Here is a 26,327-nt window from a genome sequence, read left to right on the forward strand (position 1 = left end):
TGGGCGCCGATGTGTTCCCGGTGATCCGGCCGAGATTTCGGCGGGGGTCCGGGGCTCGGATCGGGAGGATCAATGCGGGCCGTGGGCGCGGTGGAGAGGCAGCGGCGGAGAGAGGAGACGGACACGGTGCAGCTATATACTAGGTTTTGACCTAGTCTTGTTTCCTTTGTTTTTTCCCCCGGCCTGTATTTGAGACCGGCCTTTATTTGTTCGTGTCGACGACGATTATCGGAGACCCGGCTTTTAATTGACTACAGGCCACTATTAGAGGAAATACGGTAGTCTGATAAGGTAGATTTGCTTCCACATTTAGGTTACTGTGACTCAGTAGGATTAACCGTCTTGTCTTTAGCCTTAGTCTCTACTCCAATGTAGGCCTACTAAGAGTTGTAGCGGAGGGGTATGTTAGGTCACCTAAAGGCCTAACCCATACACCTCTGCACCCCTCCCACAGTAAGCTTTAGCCTGAGCGTGTTTGCGAAACTTGGTGGCATGGTCACACAGGACGACTCTCACAGTCATGCTGGTGCTGGAATATACTGTAGCTCTGAATGCCAGCTCCATAACTGAAGTTAGTGGGAAGTTCAATGGACAATAAGACCAACCAGACCTTCAATCAGTGTCTAAGTGTGTACTTTTGTTCTCATGTCCATTAACCTGATGACTTCAAAGTGGACTCTGTCGCTTTCAGAACTGTCATTACCAAGCTAAGCAACAGGGCAGCTAGAGTTTTAGATGTGGGAGCAGTCTGGCACCATGGGTAATTTTGAGGCAATTTGTTGGTAAAAGCAGAGCTATAGAGGGTAACGCAACTACTTGAGCCGGAAGGGAATATGTTGTCTCTTTGTATTACTTGCGTCATCCTTCATGTTTCAAAATAGAGGCCAGGCAAATTTAGCATTCAATCAAATACCACACAAAAACACTGTGGTCGGCTCTTGAGATGCCAGAGTGCTTGGATATTGTAGTTTGTTCCAAGCCTGGGTTCAGTCATTACAAAAGTACGGCTTGGAGAGGAATGATTTCCTCCCGAGATTTTTTTCCTCTGTCTTTTTAAAGGGTCTGGCCTGTTTGAGAGCAATTTCTAGGCCTAAATCACAGCCTAATTACAGAGATAATGTCTTGTAGAAACAAAACAAATACCTCTGGCAACCAGCGCACCCTGCAGCTCCAGAGTAGGTCACAATTCAATTATTTCAGATGGAGCTTCTTGTTCCCTCTCTGTGGGGCAAAAAAAGACAAGGACTGTCTCCTAAAAATCAAATTTAATAATGGGATTACGCTGCCTTTCGAAAATAAATAGTCTTCTAAGTCTTGTTAGCTGGGATTCATTGTTCATTTTCCCCTTCATATTTTTTTTATAAAGCTCATATTTCCTATTTGGAAAGTCAAAGAATGGAAAATTTCAGAGCTCCGCCACGTTAGACAGGGAAATACCACACACATACGGTGCCTTCTCCAATTTGCACAGCGGCTCACACATTAGACGACACAAGGACACGCACTGCTAAACCGGTCAGTGAATTGGCAACCTCTATATAATTGATACCATCTGCAAACCACTCTAGGACCCAGAGTGAGGTCCCCTCCACCAAACAACAACTCCATCCATCTGTTCTAATTCATGCTGTATCCCCTGCTATTTATTTATAGAGCTTTTTTATTGTAAAAGAACTCAGTTTACATAAAAGCGATCCATCACAAGATATGGCGTTTTGTTGGATGACTGGAGGTATTTGAAGACATAAAGGTCCATATTTTTTCGCATGCCAAACCCAAAACATGCTTCAAATGGAATGAAAAATGATGTCAAATTTCAAGTGCCTCTTAATACCAGGTCCTTATGTCCCGCCTTTGCCTGTATTATTGCATGACAACCTACATAGTAGAATCCATGTGTGGAATTCACAGTTGAGCCGAGTTACAGCCCATAAGACCGGCTCTTCCAAACAAAAGGCCGACTGAGTTACCCACCTACCTGCCTACCTACCGCACAGCAGGAGAGGGGCCTCTGGGACGACTGTACCTATGATTGACATGGCTCAGGAAGAAAAACAACACAGGGAACACTTCCATTTAAGTCCAAGTCTGCCAGCCTATTCCCCGATACCGCTCCCCCCTTTTCATTTCCTATTCATGATTCCTGGAGAGAGGGACCGCTTCAGAGGAAAGGAAGGCAAGCTGGTCAGCAGACGCACCAAGAAAACGATTTATAACCAAAACAAAAGGAAGCCTATCCTCAGAGTTTATTATTCAGGAAAGACAGAAGTGATGGAATAAGAAGCTGAAGATGGATTGGTTCTTGAAGTGTCGATGTTTTATGGCTGCACACATGTTCCTGGGTCCCCCACCAGCCCACAAGACAGGCAACAGCATCACATCATCAACACATTCCCTAACCATTTGGTACCATTTAAGAAACAGCCCAAACCTAAAGTATGCAGTGTGTATACTTGCGCACATCTGACTTCCCTTCATAAAAGATCACGCACATGTCCAAAAATCACAGAATGCTTGAGAGGACTGAAACTTTTTACAAGGCAGCCCTGGTGGTAGAAGTGAGGCGAGGACAAGGGCCGGAGGCAGGTGCCATGTTTGGAGTGGATAGAACCCAACCGGAGCCAATCAGGAGAGGGGAACAGTGTTTTGATCTCACTCAACTGAGACGAGACTTAAATTGTATTGTTGTCAACAACAGATGTCAAAAATCAACAAATTAAGACTAGATAGAGAAAGCAAAAATCAGAGAGTAGGATATAGATAGCAATGAAATAAATGAAGGTAATGCAATAAATAAGACTCTGCTTGCTACTAAGAATTTTACAGGTATGAGGGTGTTGGTAAGTCATACTGTATGTGCAAACTGTGTAAAAGCAAACGTGCATCTTTAACTGTCCACATTCAGACTGACATGAACAGAATGTGATCATACAAAAAGGAACATATAGTCAAGAGCATTATGTACAGAACATACAGAAATGTATCCATAATATGCACAGATGTAAGCATGGATCAAGTCATGGTAGACATTAGGACACAACTCTGCATTTAAGTTGTGCAGCTTGCAGTCAAGGATGCATTCAGCCTAACATCCCGAATAAAAAGGTCAAGTGACAGCAGTCTAGCACTCCTATTGAGTGGTCTAGCACAGAGAGAGTAGAGGAACTTGAACAATATCCCTTATCAAACATGTAGAGCACACTTTCACTTTCGGCATTTAGCTGACACTCTTATCCAGAGTGGCTTAAGTGCAGCAGTAGAATAAGCTTAAATTCAGTGCCGTGACAATATTTCAGTCTGGAATGATCATGAACAAGAGACGTGCTAGAAGAAGAAATAAGAGCTAAAGAAAGGGGTGGAAGGGATCTTTTTTTAAATCAATATGTAAATAGATAAGGACAGTAGCATTGGTGTATGTGTGCGAGTGGATGACTCTAGTTCTGGAGGAAAGGGTAATGAGCCTGAAAAAAGTGAGCGGTGAGCGCCCAGCCAGGTTCCAATATCAGAGGAATTTCAATGAAGTGCGAGTTGATCCCCAGAGCCACGGCGGTGGGACACTCATCAGGTTTCTGTGGGTTTACTTTGGCCAAATACGCCGCATTCTCTCCAGAGTCGGCTCTTCGCACCGGGAGAGATGAGTCGCAGACGCTTAAGAAAATAACCCTTTTTTCCCTTCTGCAGCTGCCGAACATGGAAATGACATCTGGTGGAGGGATTAAACCTGTGTGGCCGCTGACCAATCCGACCGAACCAGACATGCAATGCTATAGCAGATGCTCCTGTGTGCAGTGAATGTCAAAACATACAGGATTGGCAGGTCTGCTTCCAGGGCCTGTGACTGTTTAGACCCGCCGAGGAAGAGAGCCGGGCTTAGGAGACGGTGCTGCCTTCGCACTGAGAGGATTGCGCGGTGTGAGATTAATGTGAAAAGACAGGCGGCGGGGTCCCTGAACAGAACAGTGTTCAATAAATGAAGCGATATTATCTACGACCCCGCAATAACAGCCTCAGACGCCCGTCTCATTTCACTGGCAGGTATACTCTTATCTTCTTTCAGCAGACACATATCAAAACAACAAGAGACAACAATGATAGAGGGGAGAAGATGAAAGCGAGTTACTTTTCTTGCGCGCTGGTAGGCTTTCTCTGCACGTCATACCCTCAGGCTGAGGACAAACGTAGGATATTTTGCCAAGATTGCCGTTCAACCGCACAACCCCAGATATAAGCACAAAGCAAACACTTTGGTTCCTCTTTTACTCTCGCTTTGTCCTCCCTGTGTTTTTGTGCTCTCTTGTTAGGGGGAGAGTGTGATGAAAATGCCCCTGAGGCAGCACAGATGGGGCTCCTGTCCAAATATATTCTCCGTACGCAAAACCTCAGGTCCAAAATAAACCGGTGTGTGAGTGGCATAGCAGTGCTGGAAGCTGGCTCTTCAACATTGGGTGGGGGAATATGATAAAGGAGGAAGACGCTGGATAGGAAAGCCTATGCGTGTGTGGTTGTAGCCTGTGATTATGTTATGTAATTTCCACTGGAGGTAGCGGAATGGTTAGCCTCTCTCCATACCCAATATGTTTCGAATATCCTTCCCGGCATTAATGGGTCAAAATGGATCCTTATCTTGTTTGGGTCTGTTTTTCCACGCGGGGTGACTTTGCCCATGCCTTCCCTTTACATCCCTCAAGGACAAGAACCCACTGGGGGAAACAGTAAGCTGCCATCTGCTCTCCCCAAGGCAAACTCTCTGGAGCAATCAGGACTGCAATTTCAACCATAAAACAGTGGTTAAATGGATTCCCCCACGGACAAAATGGAATTTTGATTGTAGGAGCTGAAACAACTCAGAACCTCGGTGGAAGTTGACCGCACATCCCGACATGCTTTATAACCTGACTCTTGGCACAGAAAACAAGCAAATAAATCAGTCAATATGGCAGGGACACACTAGCTACAGTTACATGCAGCATATTCGCTCGTTCCGAATGAATTGCTTCCTAATGAAGACTCCAAACCAATTGGTTGCATGAGCGCCAATTAAAGTGATCTGATAATGTGGTGCGTTTACATGCAGCGAAGCATGTAAAAGCGGTAAATGTTGAGAAGACTTTCCCAGAATCCTGTTGACGTCACTCTAAGTAGACAAACAGGCGCAGAAAGAATATTATGTATTCAAAACAAGAGAAAGTAGTTTAAGTGATTACATGGCTTTTAGCAAATAATATTCTCATATTGCAGGGGCTTTCAAACATTTTCATGTAACGGACGGTCAAATAAGCACACATTAGGCTACTGACTGTGAAAGCTACAATTAGAATAGTCATTCTTATGCATTCTGTGGAATTAAACTAGAGTGACATTAAATTATTCATCATTTTGCTGGGGACCCCCCGGAACCTCCTCAAGGTCCCAGGACCCCACTTTGAGAACCACTGTCGTCCAATTGAACAGATTATTAAAGGTATATACCACCACTTTCATATGAAATTTAATGCTAGTCTATTGTGAGAGATGGACTGCCACCTCAGAGGACGCTATTTTGGACATCTACCTCCAGATACGGTCAGGTGATCATTTTGTTTAAATTGATACTGTGATTATTAGCTTGCTGATTCCGGTGCGCCAGGACCACCAACCACTTAACTCAAATTAACCCGAAATTAAAATGAGTGCTTTGATGTGGAGCTTGAAATGAAGGCGTCGGTTCAACGCTGATAAGCAATTTGAAAGCGATAGCGAGGTGGAGGCAGCTTAAATCCTCTGCGCGCACTAAAGCAAAGAGTAATTAAATTCAACTGCGTATTATCAGAAGTTATTTGATACTTTTATGGTGTTTGCCTCCAGTAACAGAAGGCTTTTGTTTTGGACACAAAAGGCAGCGCAAGATGGCTTAGATGTGTCTTATCTCTCTCTCACACATACACACACATACACACACACACACACACACACACACACACACACACACACACACACCATGCTCTTCCATAAGCAAAACTGCAGCACCATTACTATCCTGTCAGGACATGCTGGGCTATATAAGGCCAACACCCTCTTTAATACAACACTGGAAAGGGATTATTCACACCTGGTTCAGTGGAATACAGCACTGTCTGTGGAAATATTTCTATTGGGTCAGACCGATATATCAGTTTGCCGATACTGTCCTTTAAAATAAAATCTGATATCATCCAGTCAATAGTAGTTTCAATCCAAAAATATCAATATCAGCCTTCAAAAACCCAACTGGTCGAACCCTAATCTCTACAAAGAAGCTTTTAATCAGGACAATGCATCCAATCAAGGCCGACACAAAGTGAATTCTCAGTTACCCGACACCTTCCCAATCGTAACCCAATACGTCTTGTTAACAGTCTGTTGAAAGGAGACAAGGGAATTGGACCCAGTGCAGCATCTGACGTACTGTGGTTTGATCATCATGCGAGTGGCTCAGAGCCTGTAAGTGTGCTTTGACATTTGGGACAATCCAGGGGCTTTGTGTTTTGACTGCCGTTTTCTCTACCCCCGACATCGCCTTATCAACTCAACTTGTTTGGAAGATGTAAACCATAATAGGACGTGAACCAGGGAGAGAGAAGGAGAGAGAGGGAGGAGCATGAGGATGAGCAACTCGTTCTGCGATGACAGCACTATTTAGTTGTTTGGCTGTTTGGCTGTTGGCATCCAGTGATAGGCTCTTATGGAAGCACTTCAAATATGAATCCGGGCTAAGGAGAGAGGGAGTCATCATTCTGAAGTGCGAACGCCCAACTTGTGCAACCCACAAGTTGTCAGAGAAGATCCCACAGTCTGTTAATGAGTAAGGAAACAAAGCACTTGCCCACACTAGATAACTCTCATTAAATAAAGTCAACCGTGTCGCATCTGTATGGCAAGTTGTTGCTCTCTTGGCCCAGTCTCTTGGGCTAAATAGATGTGTAATCTCAACACAACTGACAGTTTAAATAATGTTTGAATAAACTTCAGTTAGATTTTTATTATTTTAATTTCATGCATTTGTATTAATTTAAAGAACTTCATGAAAGTCCCATGAAAATCCCAAATAAATGTATTTTCAAATCATGTTGTAGCACAGCCAAATGTTCCAAAAAATTCAAATGAGGTAAATAATTTTTTTTTATATTTTTTTATATATTGCACTTGATAAGAATGAATATGCAGAATTCATCAGCCTATAATGACTGGCTGTATTCTTGATGAAAAAAATATGCAAAACATAGCTGATTTAATTTTTGCAAAACACACATGGAGTAAATTTGATAATTGCCCCTTCAGTGAGCAAATCAGCAACTTTACGCTGACTCCGAAATTTTCTGCTGTCAATCACTGATGTTAGAATGGAAAAATAATCCGGAAACGGTATACTGGGGGGGAAAACAGTGTAAGCCTGATGAAAGATCTATTGTGCTTCCGGCCAAACCATGCGGAGTGTAAGATTTATTTTGTAAATAGGCTGCTGGGCACAACGTTGCACCGGAAAAACAGTGCTGCATAAAAATATTAAGTAAGGAGGTTAAGCACGGCATGCAGTGGGAAACAATAAGCTTAATGCTTCAGCTCAAAATAAGCCCATCCGCTATGTAAAGCATGCAGCTCCCGTGCAGACAAGTTTTGGCTGCGACTTTATTGTCTCATAAAACAGTATTTAAGTGAACTCAGAGGATTTGGGGAAAAAATGCCTGCTTGTGTTTGTGTGTATGCTGCCTATATGTCAGTACCGAGCTAGAACGGGACTAATAGTGCTGATGATATCTGAAGAGGAGTCTGGTTCAGGAAGCCTGGGCCAGGTGAGGAGTGTTGAAGGCTGAGAGGAGACACTGTGAATGCGACCTATTGTTCTCTGCGGTTCAGAGCGGGCCATACAGTTCGGCCTGGATTACCGATTGTGTCACAACATTCCCGTCATAGCAAGAGAAGAAGAAGAGGAGGGGGGGGTGGTTCTGCACTTCCTGGTAGAACGAGACACTTCCCCCCCCCCTCTCTCTCTCTCTAATTGTGCTGTAAGAAGGGGGGACATGTACCCAAATTGTCGAGGCCTGGGGACTTTTTCTTTTTTGTGTGTGTGTGTGTGTGTGTGTGTTGTTTTGAAGTGCAGACAAAAGGGCAGGGCAGGGCAGCACGGTTTGCGTGATTAGTGCATTCCTCACCGCTCCGCCCCACCCGGTGCGCCGGGACAGAGACAGCGGACAGGCTTAGAGCAACAATAACCTTTCTCTCTCTCTCTCTCCCCGATTCTTCCCCTCTCTCTATAGAGCGCTGACTCACCGCATCATTGCATCCCCCTGCATTTACATACAAATAAGAGCAGGATGTGGATAGTTATCGCTACCTGCCCCCCCCCCCTTTTTCCCCCGCTGCCTGCCGGAGCAGATCAGTGGTAATAACTTGCTGTTAAACCCGTCGGGTCTTTCCCTTCGCTCCGAAAAAAGCAGCGAGGATGTCAGATTAGAACGGCCACTCTGTTAGCCCGGGGCTATTACTGACAATCCTCCCATCGCCGGAGCCTCCCTTAACCTCCGAGTGCCGGATGAGGGGACACAAAGAGGATAGAAGTGACAAATATGACTGAGGCCTTGAGATAGCAGTCGTGGAACACCCAGGTGTGCGATGACAGCGGCGCGGGGGGGGATAGCAGTCTTTTAAATAAAGGTTTTTGCGTGCCGCGGATTCACATCGGCACAGGAGGCCCAACCGCCAACATCCTCGGGTGAGAGGCATAAATCAAGGCTCATCTACACTTCCCTTTAGGCAAGGAAGGCCCCCGTCTCTCTCCCTTGTGTTTGTTTCTCTGCTGCAGCAGGTAGATTTATGCTCACACGGCTGCTCCCTCCGCTTAAGTCCAGCCCCGCAGAGAGGATCACCCCAGAAATTTGCAATAAACTCTGCTGGGCTTTTCAGAAGCAGCCTGGAGGTCCAAGGTGAGAACGCAGAGAGGAAGGAGAGTCAGTGTGAACTCTCTCCCTCGAGCGGAGCTTTGTGCTTGTTATTCATGAGAAAAGCCGGCTCCCTCCCTCCCCACCCCACCCCCGCTCCTCGTCAGGCTCTGGGAAAGTTACACTTTGGGGTCTGGGCAAATGAACCGCTTCCCTCTGGAGCTGGACAGAAATGGCTGCCGTCACTCCGCAGTGTTCCGCGACCCCGCGCCCTGCTGCGGCTTATCTGGCACAGCAGAGAGAGAGAGGAGAGAGGCTCGGGTTTTGGTCAGTTCAGAATGAGAGAGGAAGGAGGAGGGAGGGAGAGAGAAAGAGAGAGGGAAAGCGAGAGAGCGAGTGGGGGAATTAGTTCAGTATTTCGATAATGGATATCCCTGGAAGAAGCCCAATCAGTGCATGGGGGAAAATATGCGGGGAGGAAGAGAGAAGGATGAAGACAAAGAGGTGCAAAGTAAAAGAAAAGGAGGAGAAGCAAGAGAGCGCACTCAGGCACAAAACCACCAAGTCTAAACTTCATCAGGGACTTGTAATAACAAGTCTGAACAGAATACATTCATCTGCATCTGTATTTAACCTTCCATTATAATGTTAATAAGCTATAGCATTGTTCATTCCTTGAAACACTGTGCAGAAGTCTGACACCCTGGAATAGTTTAAAAAGTGAAAGGCAATGCCTCCTTGGTGAGATAAAGGAGATATTCGGTTACGGCGCCTGCCACCTAATATATTATCACAGGCAGTTGATTGCACCCCTTAAATATTTCACGACTACAGCACTTTATCTGGGCTTTGTAGTGTCACTTGGAGAGAGAAGGGGCAGCTCTGTGCTTGGAGAGAGAGGCAGAGCTTTGCATGCAAATGAGGAAGCCAACTGAAAAGCACATCCAGATTAATGGAAGACACCTCGCGCCAAAGTAGCGTTGGTAGCTGGTAGCACACAGCTGGTTCCAAACCACCAATCTCCCTGATTACTGAATGATACAGGCTGGTGCTAATGATTCACAGGTAGATGCTAATCTGGGCAGCAATAACCGCAGACTGGCAAATCAGTGCTGCGTTCTATCAAAGACAAACCCCAAAAGCATCGCTCTGATGAAAGACTGGCAGATCAGAGGTGCGTCACGACGGCTCCAGGGTACGATACGGTTACATAACAGCGCATTCGCTGTAACATTATGTAACCGATCTCTGGGACAAATCGATCCACGCTATAAATCACTCTCCCCCGAGGCGGTCGTGATTTACTCCGATGTTCGTGGCGCGCGTTCAAGAGAGCGGAGAGAGGCGCACGCCGCTGCCAAGTCATCGCCCTCCTGCGCTCTGCATGCGAGGACATGCCGGATCCCCGCTTTAAAGAGCCTCTCTGGAAGGGAGGGGAACAACAAAGTGGAGGATGAGGAGGCAGAGGAACACTTGGCACTCCACTTTCTCAAGCAATTACAAGGCCCGCCATTAACCCCCGAGCGAGGGGGGGGAAGGGGAGGGCGGATCGGGCTGGGAAACAGGCCGCCGTGTGACAAAGCAGTAGAGAGTCATTACCTCTCTCGGTATTTCAGAGGAGCTTGTTACTCAGCGGCGACATTGCTGCAATACCAAGTATCATGTTTCCTTGGGAGAGAGAGGGTGAGAGAATAGGAAGTGCGGGGTGCATGAGGATAAGCCTGACAGTCGGCATGTGACTGGCTGCTCTTGAGGCTGTATCTCCACAGCGACCCCTCTAATGTGCATGAATGTGTCACAGGTCCCCAGGGGGCTCGACTTCCAGGCAGCAACATCAGAAGCAGCACTCTCCCTCTTCTTCCTGTACCGAAGAGCTTTTCCTCTTTACTCAAAACTAATGAGATTCGCCATTTTAAAACTACCTAGAATTGTTAGGGAAAAAGGTAAAAACTTAAAGTGGTAATCCGTGAGTTCCTTGTTTGTTTGTTTTTTTTTTTTTCTCCATCTTTGGAGTCAGTACTGTGACGTCTTTTTCCTTGGATTTTCTGTTGATGAAGTTTGAGTTTCTGTCTTTTCTTCGTCTGTTCAGCCATGGTGGCTATCACTGCTCATGATACCTACCCAGTTCTTCTTCTATTTATTCCAAACAAATTGGAAACATAAAACGCATCACTTCCAATAACCCAGAGGATTTTTCCCAGGAAAGAGCTACCAGACACCGGGTGTTTAGAACAGCAAATGGAAAAGTGGGTGTAGGTTGAATCAATCGGTGATACAGACTAGCAAAACGGACATTTATTTACATGAAAATGTTGCAAATTATTACTTTAAAAGGAAGTGATTGATGTCAAAACATAGCTCATATGTTTCCGAAACAAATATGTTTGAGCAAGCATGTTCAAAAGTAAAAGTGAAAAGGGGGTCATGGTGGTTGTGTGTGTGTGTGTGTGTGTGTGGGGCCGGGTTATGGAGTGCACCTTGCCTGCTCACCGGGTAACACAATACGCCGATATACTGTATCGGAAACCGTTAAAGCATGTTTTGCATTCCAGCAGGAGAGAGGCTGGACCATTGTGTACAGAGGCCATTGTGTTTGGCCGTTGGCAGACACCAAACCAGACCATGAGTCATACTAAGCACCGTCTGAACTCCCCACCACCAGCTAGCAGCACAGGCTGGGAAAGGTTAAAGCCCATTCACCGCGTGGACCTGAGACTCGGGACGAAATTCAAGCCTGTTTCCTCTTCCGCCTGACAGCCATGACGCAGAAGACGAGCACGAGATATGACACCGGCGCACGAGCTTGGTAATGAAAAACACCGGTTTACAGTACACAGGAGTGCAGTAAGGAAATAGTTTTTCCTGCCAAGACCATGCTACTGTGGGGGGAAAAAAGCACGGGAAATAAGAAATTCAATTTCACGTGTCACTTTAACTACATCAAATGGTTGCTCTCCTCCAGTTAAAAGCAGTTGCTGGGAACCGTTTCATAAAACTTTGAGGTTGGTTATTTCTTAGGATGAAACTAGCTTCTGTCCTAGTGCAGTCAAGAGGTAACAGGTGGAAAAATTTGAACTTCAATACCCAGAAATCATGTAACTTGCCGTCAGTAAACTCATGTACCACCTTACCAACCTGGCTGGTCGGTGATGCTTTATACCAGCAGATACCAAAGATGCAACATTGGTGAGTCCAGCTTTCTCTGGATGGAGCGCTCAGTTGCTGCTCTTCTTCTTCTTGCCTAGGGCAGCTTTAAAATCAAATATTATCTATGTTTTGTCCATTTGTGACACTCATCAAGTGTATTCTTTTGAAAGTCAAAGCCTGCACACCGGCAGCACCCTGTATACATGTGGTGACATTTCCAAAGCATCCCCCGGGGGGCCGGGCAGCACTCTATGGCCGTCTCTCTCTGTCCTCTAGATAATGGTGGGCCGGGGACTGTTTGCACTTGATTGTGTGACCTTTCAGGCTGACATGAGGAAGATAAATCCAGCCCTGTGGACAGATAGAGCAGGTGACACCGGCCCATTCATCCTGCTCTGGACGGCTGCAGATTTCGTTACTGGACCAATGGAGAAAGAGGGAGGACAGAGGGAAGATAGAGATGAGGAGACAGAGGGAGGGAGGGGGAGGGGAGGGAGGGGGCATAGGCCACACACAACCTCGTGTTTACTTATAAGCCTGAAGCCTGGAGCCTGAAATTTCTGTCTGGACACAAACAAATGAATGCACGCGGACTCAAGGACGGCTATGCAAATGAGTTGTTTGAGGAGAAGCCGGGGACAGCAGTTTTTTTTTTAGTTTTTTTATTAGAATCAGAAAACGAGAGAATAAACGGGAAAACATGGGTCCTGCATACCGGGCGAAGCAAAATAAATCATGTGTATCCCACAGGCCAAATACCAGAAGAGAGATCAAATCCAGGACGCTAATAGAGGGTAGGAACAGAGAGGAGCCGCTCACGACAAACAACAAACAAGGAACCAACCAAGGTGGAGAAAAAGAGGGATTGGTGGAGATTCTGGGCAAAGCATACACAATCAGGCGGGGCGGCTCGTGATGAAAATCCAATCTGTCACGCCAAACTGAGGAGTTTCATTGGCTATGAATCTTTAAGGAGGCCGGCAGCGCCACAGGCAAAGGTTAATACCAACAGAGGGGAGGCTACAAGACACCGCTACACTGAAAATTACCGCTCTGCCTCTCTTTCTCTGAACATCAAGGCGTGACCGAAATGCCTCCGCATCTCCAACCTTCACTCGCGGGTTTCTGGACACAGTTGTGTAGTCAGACAGCAACAGGCAAAACCAATTAGAATCGGCATCAATAATGCAGCGTTCTGCGATCGGTGAGGGGAGCAGGGAGGAGAGCGGTCCAGACAGATATTCATAAGGATGCAGAGGATCCCCCCCCCCGAATGTCTCCCGGGGGTCTGGAATATTCCGCCGCTGTGATCAGGTCAGCGGACGGGTTACGGCACAGAGCGTGGAGGATGCAAAAATTAGAAGGGGTGAGGGAACCGACCCCCCCGAGGGAAAAAAAACACGCAGGAAATGACATGCTCTGTCTGCACTTTCACTGAAGTGTTGTAACAAGTTGTTCTCTTCTGATACATTGCAGATCTGAGGGCCGCTCATGTCGGTGTCACCTCTTTTCAATTACTGAGAAAGTGCAGAGAACTTTTCCTCTTTTTCCAATCTTAGAATAGTTTTTGTTCTTCACATCATCAAGGCTAATAATCCTGTGATTACAATATCAAGTAACATAATCGCGATTATCATTTCAGCCGTAATCATGCAGTCCCACCATCACCTGAATGGGACAAAAAGGACTCATTATGAGCCTGGATCAGCTTTAGGTTGTAACATGAGCAGAGAGCGGCGCTGATGTGGCCAGTGTGTGAAGGTCGGAGATCAGAGCAGACACCAATCAGAGTGTCCGGTTCCTGCTGTGTGCCTTGAATCTCCCTCCTGATCATGTAAGGCAACTCAATCATTTATCATTTATCCGGGACAGAAGCCATCAGTCAGATACCATGCATGTTTAGCAGCAAGGAACGGGGATTTAATGCTGCAAAATGCAACATGTTCCACATTAAAATAACAATAGATACACAGGATATATTATACATTCTTAGTCGCTGTCTGTGACCCTGTGTGTTCATGCCTAAATCCTGCCATTTGCCTGAAATTGGCTTTAAGAAAAGTCTACCAAAGCTAAACATGCAGCAGATGAAAACACGGGGAACACACATATTGTAGCTTTAAACAATAAAATACACCATAATAAAGTACAGAGTCACTTTGGTGCACTTGACAATAATATGTCAATATTTGGCATGCAAGAGTGAGGTGTGTAATGCCGCACATACACAGCGAGATCCTTGGTATGCGGTGCAGTGTACTGGCCTCGCTCTCGGCTACGTGTGCCCAGTAACAGGGTGTGCCCTCCATGTCAAGATTGGCACTTGGCACTGGCTACTGTTGTATTTGTTGCTAGAGCACCGTGTTGACTTTACGTACCTGCCTCAGTGTCCCTTAAGGTCACCACCAGATGACAATCTCATGGCGTGAGAATGTTAATTGTGCCGACTAGGTCAGTGATAGAGATTCTCAACGCACGGCACAGTGGAGGTATGTAGGTCGAGAGCGTGGCAGGAGCTGCAAGGAGCTACAACACAGCAGGTTCTGCATCAGGTGACGCTGCGTGTCCTTGGGCCCAATGCTGCTCTTATGACATACAATCTGTAGGTTTGAGAAAATATATCATCCTCAGACTTCCCAGTAAATTTAAGGCTTGCCAGGTTCATCCCTACCAATAATACAGCACTAAAATACAGTAAAAATGCAACTGGGGTCATCAGAGCTCGTCGCTTTTTTACAGCTTCAGCACATGACTAATATGGGCCACACACCATTGTATTACAGAGTTTCGACAAAAAGTGCCAGACTGGGCTTCTTCCCAGGTCCAGGAGAGAGTTGGGATCAGGATAAAAGGCATTTTGAGGGTGGTATATTATCACTCCATCCGCTGTTTTATTGTTGTGTGTTGAGGTGGTGCAGTGGCTTGGTAAACACAACCGATGAGGCATCATAAGTCATTCTTACAGCCTGGTACACATGCACACACACACACACACACACACACACACACACGCTCCAGCTTCAAAGCCTGGACTGGATAACAAGTAGGCCCTTCTCTTGACTGAAGCAGGTTTCATACTCCTTTGTTTGATAGAGAGGCTTAGAGATCAAGGCTTCGTACCTTTGGCAGTTTAAAGCCACACATTTATTCGATTTCAAGAGTTCAGCTGCATTCCTGGGCCGTTCCACTGAGCTGTGTTTTCAATACTGTGTCCTTTTGATGTGCGACTGGCTGTGGCCTACTTACCATTTTTCAAACACGATAGGCATGGGGGGGAAAAAATCCTCTGCATGTACCTAAGTGTGTCTAAACAGGAAAATTAAATCAATTCACTGCTGTTCTTCTTAATATTTTTTCAACAATTCAGCCATGCCACAGCTAATAGCTGAATGTTTCTAAATTTCAAAATGGTGCTGAGCTTAAAGCAGAATACCAATGACTAAATCACTGCTTCACTACATTAGTCTTCCTACATCTTATTTCAATAAATCTTTATTTTCATGCAAGGGCAATGCATATGCCAAGAGTACCAGAATACCAATGAAGCTCTGTATTCAAATGGTTTTTCTGTGCCCCGGGACAGTTCAGTTCGTATTTGTGAAAATGAAGTTTGCCCTCTCCATAGTAAGAAATGAGAGAGAGAGAAAACTGCCAAGCAAAACACCGGCGAGATTCAAAACCATCGTCCTGTGAAGCCAACATTCCTACGCCGGCGTCTGGTTTTGCCATGACACTTTCTCTCTCAACGAGGAAGAAGTTTTACGACTCGTGTTTGCTCATCATTCATCAAGTGCAGGTCAGGTTACACAGGTAGCGCATGAGAAACGGGCTTGATTGATAGCTGCGATGCTTATCTGGAGAAACAGTCTGAGTGGGAACTATGGTGACATAACGCAGAGGCGGTGTGTGAAACCTGTTACCTGTTAACTCAAATGTGACACTTGAGACACTACTGGTCAAAGGTCAACATCTCCTACAAATCCTACATTCTGAGTCTGATCGACACAAGCCTTGCTGCTACACCGCTGGTTCAACTTTCATGAAACTTGGGAGGGATGAGGCATCTCGTTGCTGATTGGCCCGTGGGTTGCTTGCATCATTTGTGACGTGTTTCGCTCGTTTCTATTTTGGTTTCACCCAAATGAAGTGTGAATGAAGTGTCATGCTGCAGGCGTCCTAAAATGAATCAGGGCTTTGATTCCTGAAATGTTATTTATCCACCCTGAGAACAAACTATTACCTGAAATTCAAGAGATGATATTTCAGAAATACAAATTAATGAGTGTCAAGTTTTCAAATTGTGGATTTCTCATTATGGAACCAAATTCTCAGAGCAGAGAGGAAAGCATCCAGTAGGCACACTCAATATGGGTACCAGAAGACAGAATGGAACAGAGTGGGAAAAAGGAAGAGTGGGGTCTCTTATGTTATTCTGCTTGAGTGAATATAAACAGACAGGCTCCCAAATGCCTCATCACGCAGAGTGGCCTGATTAGGGCTGACTCACAGATTCCTCCAGTCATCACCAAAAACACACAGGAATGTCCAGCAAACAAGTGACATGTTACACACACACAAAAACACACACACACAACTCTGCGGCTAGATCAGCAGGGGAAGAGCAAGCAGATCAGCAGACAGGCTCTAATCCACTACTCGCTTAATCTCAGAGCCCCCTGCCATGTGTGTGTGTGTGTGTGTGTGTACTGTCCTACTAGTAAGAAGCCCGGCAGCTAAGTACAGCAAGTTCCCACAAGATTCACACAAGGAGGCGGAGGGTGGGGGGGGGGGGGCCTCTTATTTTCAAAAAAAGGCATGAAAACGATTACCCCTTGTCCACCACAACATATTAGGATTAAACGCCTGACAGTAAATTTCGACAAGCTGCACGTCCATTACCATAACACACAGCAGCTCATGTTAATGTTCTCCACATGTTTGAGGAGGACAGATAAGGAATATGTCAAGGAACTGAGAAGGTGTAAAATTATTGAAGGAAGACGTTCAAGTTCCAGAGAAAAAGGAATGGCATGATTCCAGGGTCAGACGAGGACTAGGCTATTCACTTTGACATTGTCTTGCGCCTGCAGAGAAAACAGTCAAAGTGCATTTGGTTAAATATTTACATGGGTTATGTTGCACAGTGGGTCCAACCAATCTATTTAAGTAGGCCTTACAACCTCTGACGGATGCACATTCCATCGGATCAATCACTTCTGTTCTATTTAGGGGCTTATTTGAGCACTTCAAGAGGACATGAACCAACGCCGACACAACAATAGCGTATTGATAGCGCCCAGTGCGTCGTAGGTGGATGCGGTACACTCCGGAGTTAATGATTAGCCGCAGAGACAGCCGTCGTGTCACTCCGGCAGTAGCGGAGACGTGAGTAATGTCTCGCGCAAACATGAAGTCCAGACGAGCCTCTGGAAGGAAACTACCTTTACCAAGGCCTTGTCTTCAGACCAGTTTTAGCAGCTGTATGTAGAGTTATGGGATAAAGCCTGTTTTGCTATTGAGATTTGAGAGGCCGTGACTGGAGGAAGAGGAGAGAGCAAGCCAGGCCGGAAGGGAATAAGCTCGTTCTCTCTTAAACACGAGGCGTGCGCTTGTCCCTGGCGATGCTCGGGGCAGCGCAGGTTTTGCATGACTGTGCATTCTTGTGCGAGCGGTGCAGGGGGACATTCTTGTCCAGTAATAATCTACAGTCTGCGCCGCAGAGTTCCTTAATAGCCATAACTAAGGAGCAGTGACCTAGATAGAGGACTATGAGCATTGTGCGCACAAAGTCCAAACAATAGCAGAACTCCAACTCAGAATATCAAACCAAAAGATTTTGACTTGGATACCAATGCTAAGTTTAATATCTAAAAAGTTAATACTACTACAATACCACACAAACAAGAAAAAGCAGCCACACTTAGCTTTGTAGCAACTTTTGCACAGGAGTTTTGATGTCACATGGGTTTCTTTGTCTGCTCTCTAAGCTAAATTGTTCTATATTTTGCTCCTGGCAACAGTTTTGTCAACCAGTTTAGTTGGACTGGGATCCAGTTCAAGACTGTTTGACACTGTTGCCATGTTTTCTTTTGCAGTCCACTGTCAAGAGCCAGACTGCAGCTCTTTCTATTCCAATCCTCCTTCTTCTTCCTTTAACTATTCCAAAATTCAAATGGAATTTCACCTTGGAAAACACATTTAGTGAAAGGACTGAACTTTTATAAAATTAAATATTCAATTCAAGCTTTTGCAGCGGTATTGAAGTAGCATCGAAATTTTGTTTATCGTGACAACACTAGAATAGACTGATTAATGCTTTTCAAAGCTGGTCAAATGGATGCAGGATGTACTGACACTATGGAAATACTATCATCAACAACTGGATGTGATTGTGTTGGTACAGCATCTTTTACTTAATATATGGAAGTATGAGAGAAGGTGATGGGGTTGAGCAGGAGCTGTATGACTTGTGTCTGGCCTTTTCAGAGTAACAGTACAACACTGTATGTCTGCTGTATTTCCCTATCAGTCTCCTCCGACGCTGATCCGGTGAGCTGATCTCATCCGACAGCATAATGGACGGTCATCCACTGCAGCTCACCTAGTCAGGGGCCACTTTAATGAGAGCTGACGTTTACGTAACATTCCTCCAAACTGAACAAAACCACGTGCCACGGCCCATTACGAGGGTGCTTGGTGTTTTACGAGGTGCTGAGAGACCCCTGGGTGTCCCGGTGGAAAGGGGCCTACCTGCTAACTACTGTACAGTATATTGCAGAGGCATACAAACAGCACTTCCACATTCTTTCCTCTCTTTCCCCCTCTGGAATTCCCCCAACTTTCACAGAACAGCTCTATTGGGACTTTTCTATTAGTCACCCCTTGAAACGTTTCCAGTGACAGTGGCCCTCGTAAACAATCTAGGGCTCGTTCCAATAAGTCACCCAAACAGAATGTTCTTGGGAACTCTGCTGGCGCTTCGGAGCTTGGGGAAGTTTCACTTTGAGAAACACTTCTTTCAATTAAAGAGTTTAACATTCCTGTTGTTCAACCAACAAGTAAAGAGGAAGGAAAAAAAAACAAAAAAAACACCCTGCCTAAATAACTGCTTGCTTACCTAAGTCCATGATAAAATCCCTGTGGTATTTGCTGTGATGATGTGACCTTGTTTGGAGAAGGTTTTAAGAGCAAGTGAAACATGCTCCGCCCAATGCAGATTTACATTCTTGTGTTCCTTTGAACAGATGTGAATCAGGAAAATAAACCTATGCTGGACAAACTACTGTTAGCCTTACAATGATGTTGTTATCCTCCTTCTTTTAGAGACCACTTGTCACCTATTTGAAGCAATGTACTGCAACACAGAAACATCATATACAGCTTTTGGGGACATAAGCTGAATAGGCGATGGAGCAAAAATGGTTGCTACATCCAGAAAGCAAGGCAGGAAAAGGCAGTGAGGGCCTCCCACAATTCCAAGCTCATTTCCCACAAATATGCTGCTAGTCTTTCTTAGAGAGGGATTGTTCTGAGAGCAGATGGCGACGAAAACATACACATTAGCGTAAGGCTCCTTTATCAAAACTGTGTCAAATGGCGCGTTCTCCGGGGCTGCAACTGGAGGCCAAACTGGATCTCGTGTTGTTCAAATGCAAATGCTCTCTGCGTGGCCCGTCTCCAAACACATGCATCTTCACCCTTCACTGACGCTATGCAACAACACCGCAGAATAACATGATCCAGAAGAGAGTCGGGCACAAACAAGGCAAGGGCATTTCGGTTTAAGGCATTTGCTGATTAATGTTGCAGTCAGAGCGTGAGCCGTGTTTTTATTGAGAGCAGATAAAACAGTTGACAGCAAACCCAGCGATGCATAGAGCCTCGCTCCATGTGACTCCAAGTTCATATGGGCTGAAATAAGGCAACATGGGCTGTCAAATTATGCTTCAGCTGGCATTTTAGCTCTAATTTGGCAAATATACCAATCAGATTGGATTTATCAACAAATGGACCATCAAATTTCAGAGGAATGCCAGATTTTCAAACAATCAGCCTTCCGTTTATTAGCATTTTGCTGATCTTTGCTGAATTTCATGTTGAAATAAGTGCCAAGAAACTATTATTTTGTCTGAAATTGAAGGGGAAAAGCTGACAGGGCCAACCAGCAGATACATGTGTCGCACACACTTCAGTTATGAGACGTCTGTATAAACGCAAGGCAGATGAACAACGCCTTGGATTCAGTAAGAAACCTGTTAAACAAGGATCCCTCTTGGCTGCCACGTGGTCCTATCACCAGTCTGCTAATTGCCAGAGCGCTTGGCACAGATCTGCATCGCACACTAAACGTTGAACTTTTCAGAGACGCTGCCGACAAATAGCTGCGAGGGGCCGGCGGGCTCCAGACACGCCAGCAGCAGCGGTGGCCTTTTATCAGGCAGATCCAGTCGTCCGACATGAAACAAAGTTCACGCTCCCTGGCTGAGTGTCCGACCAGCGGCTCATAACTCACCGAGGCCATAAAGAGCCGTGCAGCGCCGAACAATGAGCGGCAATCAATCAGGCGCGGGCTGACGGGAAGAGCGCTGACATCACAACCAGACACATTCTGCGGCGAGAAGCGACCTAAACTTCACAAACCTTTACTTCTCCACACACACTCTCGCTCGTTGCCGGATTCTTGGGTTGCGTAAGCATGTCGCGGGCAGGTCAAAGGTCAGCAACAGCCACAAACACAGGCTGGTCAGAGGCAGTGAGCGGCCGAGGGAGAAAGGAGACACCTTCCCGGAATGCGGGAGGCGGTGCCGATCGACGCTGTGCAGAAAGTGAGTGTTTGCTCCAGTAAAGCATGAAGCTATTATCAGGCCATTATAGCCCCAACAGTCAGAAGATTGGGTTCCCTATTCGCGCTGAAATCCCCCCCACCCCACCCCCCCTCTCAACAGCTATTATGCTCCGCAGAACAAGCGGGCAGATAATCCCGGGCGTCCCTATTCACACCTGTCCACTCATATTCACAGCACAAAAGGAGCTTGTGTGAGGGAGTTTTTCACTCGCATAGTGTGGGATTGTTTATATGCAATAGGAGGGGAAAGAGACACTTTGTGCAAATGAATGTGTATCTGTTAGCCCGCCGATTTTTGCATTTTATGTTTCGCTTCCAAGCCCTGCAGGATCATGGGCCATGAGAGAGAGATTCTACTATTAAATTGGGATAAGAAAGCTTGAGTTTTTGCACATTCCAATTTCTGTGTAATCAACTTTTTTCACCCTTTCCACTGTGTATGAGTAGCTGACTGGAAAAGGTGGATAAAACAGGGATAAAAGATTATATCAAGGCTTGAATACATCATTAATGTAGATCCAATGTGATGTCAGATACAGATGATAAAGAATAAGCATTTCATTGATCTAAAAAGAAAAGCAAAAAATGATCTTTCTTAGCTTCAATGTTGGGTTATAGAAAAAAAACGAGGAATATGGGTGCAGACATGTTTAAAGAAAAAAAAACTCTCACATCATTACACACAGATGCAAATGAGCCCTTGGAAAAGTGGAGTGAGTCATGTATGGGACCATACTGTACATACGCTTCTCCAATACAGTTAATGTCCATAACAGTGAAAACTAAACTCCCTCCTATCTAATGAGGCTATTTGCATAATTGTGTAATGACTGTTAAGCTGAGCTGTCAAAGGAAGCCTTAGAAGATCACATCAGCTGGTAACAGTATGACCTCACTGACCCCTGACATGACACCTAAGGGTGCCACAGCGCCACAGATCATCGGTTAATTGAAATGTCTGAGTCAGTAGATGTGATGTAAAGAAATGTGTCTTTGTAGCGGACAGAAAGGCAGCTGACTCAGGGCCATTTATACAAACTGAGCTTCGGCCGCAGCATTCCAGATGGGATCACAGAGTTCCAGCTGACGGATCAAACCAGTAGTGAGCTCTCCCTCCCTCTCTCTCTCTCTCTCTCTCTCTCTCTGTCTGTGTCACACTCGCTCTCAAAAATCAGCATACCGCTTCATCATTCATCGAATCGCCTCCCACCCTCCAACAGCAGCCTGCGTTCCCTTAGTTTACAACATAATCAGCTGCCTATGGGCATGATCAAACATATCTGGCACGACCCAGCGTGCTGAAACCTAGCATTACGGCCTGGCTCATGACCAGTTCCCCCGACTGCTTTGCTCTGGCACTGCCAAGCACCTAATAACAGGATGCAGAGCGCCAACTGAGACACTGGTCAAACTCCAAGTTGTACTGGCCCGAGGAGGGTTACGGACCGGTTTCTGAGTACCACACCATATAAAAAACACATTCAGTCCAACATGCATTAGTTGACTGCTTCTCAAAGCTATGTGCGAGTGTAATAGCAGCATGGTCCGACGTGCGGAGCGCTGGCTGGCACAGGGAGGCCCGCCGCAGCATGCCTTCATATCAGCGTTTCCTGCATGAGTCTGAACCATAGGCATTAGCCACGACTCTGACATGATTTACATTCAATAACAATGACTCCCCCCCCCCCCCCCCCCCCCCCCCCCACACACACACACACACACACCCTCTCTCTCTCTCTCTGGCAGGACTGAAGGCTGTTTTCATTTCTCCAGCAAACAGAGTCGATTGGAGCCGACACGTTTATGGGATAAGTTGGTAGACTTTTGGAATGAGTGCTACTTGTATTATTTTAGTGTCTAAATTCATAGCTGTTTTGGCTAGGATGTTTTTTCTTTACATGCAAGAAAGTAAGAACGGCCTTTTCATAATAGCATCTGCCCTGCTGAAGACACTGAATTCCTACCAGCTCAAGGAACACTGTTGCTGAGCTGGTAGAGCTGACCTCTGACCTCCCTTTGGAGATGGGGGGCAAGAGACAAGAGAATCCCCCTACACTGGGATCAATAAAGTGTCACATCATCACATTAATAAACCCAATCTGGACTGACTCACCTCATTGGATGGAATGCTGACGACACCTGTCGATCTGCGCTTTTCCCTCAGCTTCCTCTTCTCTATCTGCCCTTTCCCCTTCCTGGCGCTGGGACCGGCGCTCTTCTTCTCCTTGCCCTTACCGGGTGACGGGCTCTCCTTGTCGCTGTCAATGCAAGCCGACGGGCTGGAGTCCTGGGAGACGCACGGAACCTTCTCCGTCTGAGGCGGGCTCTTCTTCAGGTTGCACCCCGGTGGGGTGGCTGCGGCTGCGGCTGCGGGTGTGGGTGTGGTAGCGGGTGAGGGGTGGGCAGGGTGGTGCGGCGTTTCCTCCTCGGGTCTCTTCAGAGCCGAGCCGGAGGAGGACCGAGCCACCGGGTAGGGCGACACGCAGTTCGCAGCGGGGCCGCCGCCTCTCTCCGGGTTGCCGTTGTTGGTGAGCTCGGTGCCCGGAGCGGCGTTCCGCGGTTCGCCCCGGCTGCCGCTGCCGTTGCTGCCGCTGCCGGTGCCGGTGCCGGTGCCGAGGGGCGCACCGGTGGCCGCGGCAATGTCCCCCAGCATTTTCGCTCTCATTTTCTCCCGTTTGGCCTTCCACTCCTCCAAAAAGTCCGTCGTTGCGTTTGACTTAAATCCGCCCGTGGCCATGATCCCTTTTTTGTTCTAAGTTCCTCCAAGCACGCCAAGTTGGGGCTGAATTAACTCAACGCACTTGTTGAAGTTGATACTGAACTTTCCGCTCCCGTCCTAACGACACCGCATTCCTCAAGTGATTAATCCCGGGGCTATTGACAGGTAGGAGGAAAATGAAGTCAGCCTCACGACAAAGTAAACTTTACACTATCTTTACTGGCTTATTATCAAACCTCAGAGTTATTCTTTCACTTCGCGGCTATTACATAACGTCAATAAACTGTAACAGGTTCCCAACTTTCGCTGCGAGGTTATGCTTCAAAGTTGCAAAGCTCCGGAGTTTCTCTTATGAACTTTTCTCCAGTGAGTTTTTTTGAAAATTTGTTTTCAAAGTGTTTCCAAAGTTGACGACGGTGGAGCAGAAGTATAAATGGCGGTGGAAACTCACCTGCGGAGCTGCTGTGCGTGATAAAGTGCTCTCCTCGGTCTCTCAGGTGTGACCGCGGTCCGTTCAGATGAATGGCGCTTGTCTGGAGCGCGAGCCGCTGCGCTCTGCCCACTGGCGCACCGGGCTGCTCCGACAACACACGAGCTGTCCCGAGTGAAGCCGAAGTGAACAAAGCCCTCAACCCCAATACACAATCACTATAATATTCCTATAATACTCCCATAGGAGTGTTTCTGATGGGTTTTTTTTGTTTTTTTATCTCCTGTAATATTCCAATTGGGACTATTATATTCTTGTGAAGTTCCTATATAGTAATATAGGGACTATATATAATTGTCCCTATATATAATAGTTCCAGAACTTATAGTGTGCCTGTGGTAGTCAATACTTATTTTATAGTGACCTTATCATACTTTATAGTACATTTTACCTCTTATGGTATCATTATGATATTCCTATAATATTCCTATAGGGACTTATAGTGTGCTTTTTTGTTTATCTCATATTGTATCAATATAATTTTCAAGTTTCTGAATAAGTTCAGTGTGACTTTATTGTACTCTATGGTATTTTTTTAATCTCATAATATATGGACTTATTGTGTTTGTAGTAGTCAGTAGTGAGTTTATAGTGACTTTATTGTACTTTATGGTATTTTTTCATCTCCTATGGTATCACTATGCTATTCCTATAATACTCCTGTAGGGAATCAGAGTGTGCCTATAGTACTCAATAGTGAGTTTATAGTGGCATTAATGTACTTTATCTTTTATGGTATCACTACAATATTCCTACAAAATGTGTATAGGGGCTTATAATAATGGTGTGACATTTGTATCCTTAGTTCTTTATTATAAGGGAAGGCCAGTGGAAATGCACCTAAATGCTTGTGAATAAGTGTTATGATAATGTTCTGAGTGAGACTGAATTAAACTATTCCCCACCCCCAAAATGACTGTTGTACCACAATTAGTGGTACAGTGGTAGTTTAAGAGTTGGGCAACTTGATAGCAGCATTTCAGTGGTAATTTCATATCAGTGGCCACTGATGTGTATTTTAAAAGGCGGGTCGGGGCTTCTCTGTACACCTCAACAGACCGTGAGGTTGACTTACTACACCACAATGTTTATGATTTATTTTTGTGGTTCATACTCTTCAATAGGCCTTTTGATATTTATATTGTTGAAGCTCAGCATTCCTCCAGAAGAACAGTTTGTTGATGATTGAGCTCTCCCACGCAGATCCCACAGACTGACTCCCTTAGGCGCTGGGTGAGTCACCCAACCGGGTCTGATCAGAGGGAATCCTCCTCGTTCATCTCTGGCACAGCAGCAATGCTGATGCACGACATGCCCATGTATACGCACTTGCAGGAGGGCAGGCTGAAAACAATAGGAGAGTAGTCAGGAGTGCATTGCTTATCAGGTTTGGCATGGTGCAAATGTTAAGAACACTGAATGTAGAAATCCCCTGCACACCTGGAAACTGCTCATTCATTCATTCAATTAGACATGACACATTTCAGTCCAGGACCTTCAATATGAATTATGATGTGACAGGAACTTGGTGTAGGTATTTTTTTTTTCTGCAATGTTTATTCAAAAGCCAGCCATACGGTAAGCCTCAGTTTTCACACCCCACATCACCTTATTGGAGTTTTTTGTTGCATGCTATGTGGAAGTTGTCATATCTCCCTGCAGTTGCTTAATTTGCCTCTCCTGTGTAACGATCCCCGCTGAAAGGAAATATAATTCAACATACTGCATCTCATTGCTGTGTGTTGATGCAAAGCTCCATTGTAATAACTCTGCCTGGCAATGCAATGAGATTCAGTCCCTGTGCATATTCCCATTACCTAACTCTATGGGTTTCCCCTCAACCCAGTGATTTAAACCTGCTATAGGTGCTTACTGTCAGAAATCTCATTTCATGCTAGGATAATAGCACTATAACACTGTGCTGTAGGGTGCTGCTGTGGATAGAGCCTTGTGGTGGGAGATTTGTGTGTCTAGCCTGCTCCCAAGGGTGCACACACTTTCAGGCCGCTTTATCATCAATATGTAAGACGTTTTTCCCCCCAAAAATGTCACTGATATATCTAAAATGATACAGTTTAAACAGGACAGTGTAAAAAAATGTTGATGGACCAGGTCAAGCTCCAATGCTATTTGTGATAAAGGGTAAAAATGTGTCACAGGAGATCATGTTGGTGAGTGGGAGGCCAGATCCAGGCTTTCGCCCATTATCTAATGATAATGAGAAAGCCGAGG

General features: G+C 45.7%; 1 protein-coding gene across 2 annotated transcripts in view; it reads right to left on the minus strand.

The window, feature by feature from the left end:
• Positions 1-24,133, minus strand: part of pawr (PRKC, apoptosis, WT1, regulator) — a 53,100-nt gene extending 28,967 nt beyond the window's left edge. The window contains exons 1-2 of one of the 2 annotated variants that reach the window (XM_071905672.2): positions 24,057-24,133; positions 23,000-23,760 (exon numbers count right to left, since the gene is read on the minus strand). In XM_071905672.2, coding sequence (XP_071761773.2) covers positions 23,000-23,623 — 624 coding nt within the window. In that variant the 5' untranslated portion in view covers positions 23,624-23,760; positions 24,057-24,133. Of the gene's footprint in view, positions 1-22,999; positions 24,008-24,056 lie in introns of those variants that run through there. The other variant, XM_071905673.2, reaches the window with a different exon arrangement.
• Between the last annotated feature and the right edge of the window lie 2,194 nt (positions 24,134-26,327).

The sequence above is a fragment of the Centroberyx gerrardi genome, chromosome 24, assembly GCF_048128805.1.
Source record: "Centroberyx gerrardi isolate f3 chromosome 24, fCenGer3.hap1.cur.20231027, whole genome shotgun sequence".
Lineage (NCBI taxonomy): Eukaryota > Metazoa > Chordata > Actinopteri > Beryciformes > Berycidae > Centroberyx > Centroberyx gerrardi.